Source organism: Chanos chanos, chromosome 1 (assembly GCF_902362185.1).
Source record: "Chanos chanos chromosome 1, fChaCha1.1, whole genome shotgun sequence".
NCBI classification, from domain to species: Eukaryota; Metazoa; Chordata; class Actinopteri; order Gonorynchiformes; family Chanidae; genus Chanos; species Chanos chanos.
The window spans coordinates 41,897,551-41,904,710 of NC_044495.1; the positions used below are offsets into that span (position 1 = coordinate 41,897,551).

The 7,160-nt window shown below is 36.7% G+C and overlaps 1 protein-coding gene across 1 annotated transcript in view; it reads right to left on the bottom strand.

Annotated features, from left to right (window-relative positions):
• Positions 1-4,302: 4,302 nt before the first annotated feature.
• Positions 4,303-7,160, bottom strand: part of mapk12b (mitogen-activated protein kinase 12b) — a 6,364-nt gene continuing 3,506 nt past the window's right edge. Inside the window, exons 8-12 of the mRNA XM_030784620.1 lie at positions 6,715-6,786; positions 6,067-6,146; positions 5,781-5,859; positions 4,953-5,126; positions 4,303-4,379 (exon numbers count right to left, since the gene is read on the bottom strand). Coding sequence (XP_030640480.1) covers positions 4,303-4,379; positions 4,953-5,126; positions 5,781-5,859; positions 6,067-6,146; positions 6,715-6,786 — 482 coding nt within the window. The remainder of the gene's footprint in view (positions 4,380-4,952; positions 5,127-5,780; positions 5,860-6,066; positions 6,147-6,714; positions 6,787-7,160) is intronic.

The window sequence follows — 7,160 nt, forward strand, 5'->3', positions numbered from 1 at the left end:
TGTGGTCCTGTTTTGTTTGTTGTAAACCTGTTGGCATGTAAAGCCCTTTGAGACTGTAAACAGTGATATTGGGCTTTAAATAAACTTGAAAACTTGAAACTTGATACATAATATGAATTAATATAGAAAGGTGAAGATTTACCAAAATATTTACATCGATTTTTAAGGATACAGTAGAAAAATGTTTAGAGTAGATGCCAAATTGCTGAAGATCCTTTGTACCAAAATATGTTTTACGTATATGGGTAGGTAGGTATATGTATGGGGTTCCTCATTAAGATGGAGTACTGGGGCCAAACTGGGCGGGGGGGGGGGGGGGGGGGGGGGGGGGGGGGGGGTCTGACATTTCTAGAATAAGGTTGTAATGCTACGAGAATAAAGTTGTAATATTACGAGAATAAAGTTGTAATTTCAGATGAGCAGAAGAGGATCAGCAGAGCAGCCTGCTGCAATGACATGCTGATGTGCCAAAAGATTAAATATTTCATTTTTTCGTGAAACCTCTACTGAAGTATAAGGTCACATGATGCTCCCCGTTGTTCATTTTAATTTAGGCGGCAGGCTGCTCTTCTGATATTTCACCTCTAAAATAACATGTAGCCTAAAATTACTCTATCACTCTATTCTCAGAATATTATGACTTTTTTCTTGTAAAATCACAACTTTATTCTCGTATTATTATGACTTCTTTCTTGTAAAATTAAGACTTTATTCACATGGCAATTTTCTCCAAGTCTGTGTGGTTCTTTCTTCGGAATAGACACAATTTCTCGCGCAATCTTTTCAAAGTCCTGATACTTAGGATAACGTGGTGCCAATGTGCCAAATGATTAGGTATTTCATTATTTATGAAACCTACACTAAAGTATAACTTCACAAGATTAGCCTACGTTAGCTCTAGTTCACCTACACCCTGTACTCACTGTTCAGTCAGCCTGTGTGTCACACAGTTGCTTCCTCCAATTAGGGCGGGTGGTGGCAGGGATCACAATGTTCACATAGGCATTTATTAGTTTAGAGTTTAGTTTATTGGCTTGAGTGTGGATTAGGAACTGTATGTTAGTTTTAAAGTTATTTTATTTTCAGTGATGTTTATGATTATACATGTTTATTACTGGATTTATGAAAACCATAAATATTACATTTAAGTGTTCATAATTATTATAATACTTTATTGAAGAACACTTATTAACACTTTAATATCCTAAAATTAGAAGTGCGATAAAAACAAAAACAGAACTGTTATGCCTATTTCCACTTTTATTTGGATCCAAATACAAATACAAATAATTTTGCTGTAATACAGATACAAATACAAATACTGGGCTCTCTGCTCATCCCTAATACATATGCACACACACACACACACACACACATATATATATATATATATATATGTGTGTGTGTGTGTGTGTGTGTGTGTGTGTGTGTGTATACATATAGTGTGTAAAATATAAAAAGTTCAGGGACATCCTCAGGGAAAATCAGCAAAACTTCTTATCAGGACAGTGAACATAAAATCCAAATCTGACTCCTGTAGTATGCCTTGTTGACTTTTACTCTAGGTATTTATGTGATTAAATACATACCGAACACCTTGTTCTTCACAGGTCTGTGTGTTAGCACACTGCCATGGCTGTCATAAATTATAAACAAGACAGTTTTTAAAAATGCTTTTGGCCTAAAGACTTAAAAAAAAAAAATCACTTTTTCAACGATGTACTTAGCTCAAAATGCCATTAAAAAGAACATGAGCAATTCCAAACTGAAAACTTTTTTTTTCCTTGGAACAGCTTTTTTAGCACTTAAAATGGAATAGTAAAACGCCTATTTTTGCAGCTAGAAAACTGATTAAAAATGCTGAAATTGCATGTTGTTCCAGGCATGTTTGTTTCATATGATGTTCAAGTTGTTGTAACTTTGAGATCACACCTAAGTCAAATGGTGAATTTATTGCACAGATTTTAAAGTAAAAGAAATCAGTTGGGCGCTTACCCAGCTTGTATAAAGCAGGGACCTGAAGCTATTACAGTAGCATCAACTTGGTTCTACAGTTTATAAAATTTGAATTATTTATGTAGCACCATGAGAGCATCTTACAAGTTTGAGTGTCTGCACTAGGTTTACTTTTATCATAACAGAAGTTGTTCACCCTCTTCTGATTTTGACTTTTCTGTCAGTATGTGCTGTTCTGCATGTATTTCATGTCTACATGTGGGATGTGCTTCAAAAATGTCAGGGCTGCTAACTTGTAAACATGGTACCAGTTTACAATCAGTCATTCATCCCGATAAGACTGAGCTCCTGGGAGATATGGCAAAACAATTACTGCATCATTTAAACATCAGACTTCCTATACTGGAATGACTTTATCACGGAAATAATGAGTTAATTTTGGACAGATATGTAACTCCCTAAAAGTACAAGAGGGTCACAGGACAGACCACATATCAAATATTAAACTGTTCAATTACACACACACCCCGCCCACACACACACACACAGACAAAAGCTGCAAATTCCAAAGAACGCGACACCATGGAAGAAAATGCAGATCAAGGATGTGTAGATTGGATGGACATTAAAATGTTTTAAATGTCAGGGGGTTTTGTTGTTGTTGTTGTTGTTGAAACAGACTGTGAAAATATTATATTTCTCCCTTCTTACTGCTCATGCAATCTGAGGATACAGGTATGCTGACAGCTCCATTACTGGTATCACAAAACTGCTGAAGCATTTTTGTGGAGATTTTTAACTTGCATGGAATTTATGACACATACATATAACATTCGGAAAAAAAATAGCATACAAGATAATTTCCATTTCTATATCAGACGCACACGTAAAATATCATACCATGTTCAAAAAAAAAAAAAAGAAAGAAAAGAAAAAAAGAAAAAAAGAAAAAAACGTGGCAGTGCTGCAAATTTCCAGGCACCCCACACCGACAAAGAAAATACAGATAACCCGTTGGGATGTATTTAATTGAAATTCTCATTAAAGACAACATGACACTACAAACTAAAAATATTTATTTCCCTGAAATTACTTTCTGATATTATATGGTGCAATAAAATAGCTTCCATATATTTTTTTGTGTTAAGAGAAACTGACACAGCTCTAGGCCAATTAGTCCTAAAAATGATCTTAGAATTCTACTTAATACCAAATAAAAAAATCTTAGTCAATAGCTCAGGGTGAGAATGTGTTTTAAAACCTCTCAGGGCATCTCTTAATAAAGAGTAGGGGTGAATTAAGACAGCTGATTTGTCATGAAATGATTTTCCAAAATGACACATCATTAACCACACCCCATTTCTGTGATACAAGAACTGCTAAAGAAGTGGGCTATGGAAAATCATACCTGTCACTTCCAAAAAAAGTTACCATTATATTTTCATGATGTTGATAAGCCTACAATCACTTGAATTATTCAGAAAACCTAGGACATGAACTCATAATATGAACTTATGTAATCACAAAACTCACCTAAGTCAGCCAGACACTTAATATGTTGCCTAAAGGTGAATACTTTGTGTGAAGTCATAAAATATGGCCTACGTTTAAAAACCTGTAGACTCAAGGATAATGAATAATGGAAGATGATGAATGCTACGCCCACCCATGAGATCTGTGATAAAAAAGGCCATCTTTCTTGACTCTGAGACCCCCCTGAAACACTCTTAAGAAACTCTAGAAATTAAGAATGAGTAAGATTAAGACTAAAATATCTTAATGCATTTCTCTTACTCGATGACCTAACAGTAGGAGCAAATTTCCTTAAGTCTAAAAATTCCTTGATACTTAAAACCAAACATGCCAGACAGAAACACTGAGTTTGCATGTTCCTTTGGACAGTGATCCTTAGAAGATTAGCACAGACAGGCTCCTTCTGAGCAAGGGCCAAATCTATAATGATAAGAGAACACAGAACGATACGAAAACACAGAGGTTGTGTTACAGAAGTACGTTTAGCCTCACATAAAACACTGAAAGAAAAAGCCAAACAATAGAACAAAAAAAACCCCATCTTTTTTGTCAGCAAAGGCACAGGACATATATCACTGTGAGATGACATAAAGCATATAACAATGTTCTCTTCTCTCGACCACACAGAGTTCATCTCTGTACATGCACTGTTAACAACAGTTTAACTGTGTGTGAGAGAGAGTCTGTAGTATATCTGTCTGTGTGTGTGTGTGTGTGTGTGTGTGTGTGTCTGTGTGTGTGTGTGTGTGTGTGTGTGAGTCTCTGTGTGTGTAAGTCTCCGTGTGTGTGTGTTTAAGTCTGATATGTCCTCGCTCAGAGGGAGGTCTCTTTGGACTCGTGAGGCTCAGTCAGGGGGGGTTGGAAGGACAGTATCTCTGTGAAGGTGTGACCTGTGAGAAAACACATGAACATGAGGAAAATTCATTATGCACAATAAACTCTCCTGCACTCTCTAGTGCAGAAACACTAGTAAAGAAGTTGTTGGTACATTCTACAATAGTAAGATTAAATCTCTTTCATGGAGAATGCATGATGATTTTCAGAGACTTTTGTCATGTTCTAAAACAAATATTTACCTTCTTCCTGAAAATGCAACTTTATTTATGTTTATTAATTTATACATAAGAGGGCTACTTATATATTCAGTATAATTCTTTCACATCGTAGAGAGGCTCTGAAGCAATCTTTTTGTAATTGTCAGTACACACTGCCAGTAATTTCTCAGTGAGGAACCTTAAGAACCTCTAGTTCTGTACATAATTCTTTTTCTCAACATACTTAAGAAGCTGTGTGTTTTTCAAGCTTTGTGTTTGGTTCCTTTGGCAAATGAAACTTTAACTTAAAGGGTCTTATTCCCATCCTTTGAATGAAAACAACTGACTAACAACTGCTGAAACAACCAATAAATATCAGTTTCATCCTTTCCCTGACTCATCCTTCCCTTCCCCTCTTCCCACTCTTACGTTTCCACTGCTCCAGAGGCAGGTCAGTGTTGTCCACGGAGTGATCATACGGCAGGGCATCCGTCTCCTCCTCAGGCTCCCGGAACTCAGAGAAAACAGGCAGCGTTAGGGCCTCGGACGCACTCGCCCTCCGGTCTGGATCCAGGACCAGCATATGTTCCAGAGCACACACAGCTAACAACCACAAAACACATACTCTCAAAACATTAACTATAACACAGTAGACCAGTTCTTCAATTTAACACACCACACCACTTATTCACTGTAACACACTATACCAGCTATTTATTTATAACACGCTACACCAACTATTCATTTATAACTCACTACACCAGTTATACATTTGTGACACACTACACCAGTTATTCACTATAACACACTGCACCAGTTACTCACTATAGCACATGACACCACTTATTCACTGTATCACAGTCACCAGTTATTCCCTCTAACACGGTCACTACTAATTCACTATAGCACACTATACTAGTTATTCGTCATAACACAGTACACTAGTTATTCACTACAACACACTACACTAGTTATTCATTTATATCACACTACACCAGTTATACACTATAACACAGTGCACCAGTTTTTCAGACTGAATTCGGAAAGCTAGGTATGACACAAGAGTTTGTGGGAGGAATCTTGGATTTCTTCCTCTTCTTCCTCTAAACTGTGGTATTAGTAGTAGAAGTAACAGTAGTTGTGGTAGTTTCAATAATATTATTATTTGAAAAAGTGGTGTGGTTTTATTCAACCCTTTCGCTCAGGTCTGACATTCTTTGTCAATTTAGCACCAACAACAAACACTGCTCCACTTACCCTCGGAGCTGGCTTTGAAGAAAATAGAGTGCAGGTCCTTCTTTTGTACTTTGGGTAGGCTTCTGATGTAGTTTTTGGCCTGGTGGGGGAATATTTAAGGGAATATTTAATTGGGAATATTTATGGCTAAATGCTTGTCACATGATAGTGTTTATTGGTTTTCAGTCAACACACTTCACTCTGTTTAATGTGTGAGTATACAGTGTGTTTATACAGTGTGTACTTATTAAATGTTGTTGATTTTGCATTTGGGGTGTGTGTGTGTGTGTGTATTGACATCACTCACATCTTGACTCTGTAGCTTCATAATGAAATCTGGATTAGGGGTTCCTGTAATCTTCATAATTTCTCTTAGTTGGTCCAGATCTACATACCAGTGTCAAGACAAAAAGCTGTACAGGACACAGGACAGGGCTTCATAGTAGCTGACTGAACTGGAGGTACAGCCTCTGATGGATTGAACCCTAAAAGTGTGGTGCAGTTTTTACACTTTATTTTATACAAATGCAATCAGACTTAGCTGACTTTTTTTTTCTTTGCTTTGAGGACAGTAGTTGGCTTTTCTAATGTGTTAATGGCAAGGTTAAGTGTCTTAGTGCCTAATTGAATCACTGTTTAGGACTAAGTCCAGTTTAAGTTGAGCCAAGTGAAAAACACATCAGAAATGTATCAGATAATAGAATGCTGACTCTTAAAATAAAAATCTAAACTCATTTTGTTGTCTGACTGTGTGCAAAATGGTTAATTTGATTTTATTTTCTCAAGTCTCATGTATGGTAACACTGGATAAGCTAAATGATACCAGAATTCATTTAAGATGTAAAGAGTCATTTTAATATTCCTGCAACCAATAGTATTTTTGTAATTCTGCTGCTAGTGTGTTTTATTCATACAAACCATCAGCCCACTGGATAAAACGAAGAAAGAAGGATACGATCGTTCCCTTTGAACAGCGGCCTCCCAAGAAGCATCTCTGCCATGATGCAGCCAACTGACCAGATATCAACTGTCAAAGGGAGGAGCAACAAATGAATGGGGAATATGAAAACTGAATATATATGAAAATAGTGCTTATAACATGTGAGATGTCAGACGAATTTGGTGAACATTGATCGCTGTTTTGGGACATTAAGCCACGTTAAACTCTTTCACGTTAAACGTTGTTGTTTTTAATTGGTGAGAGGCATCAATGCACTTCCCGTGCCTAGTCTGTCGGAAATTAAAAGAAGAAGAAGAAGAAGAAGAAGAAGAAATCAAAATTGTATCAAGTTTGCCTGTTGTTATTGTTGTTGTTGTCTGTTGTCGAACTTTAATATGATGCTGTTGGCGAGTGAATGTGTACATACGTGAATGAGTTCGTATTTCAGCGTAAGCAGAGGA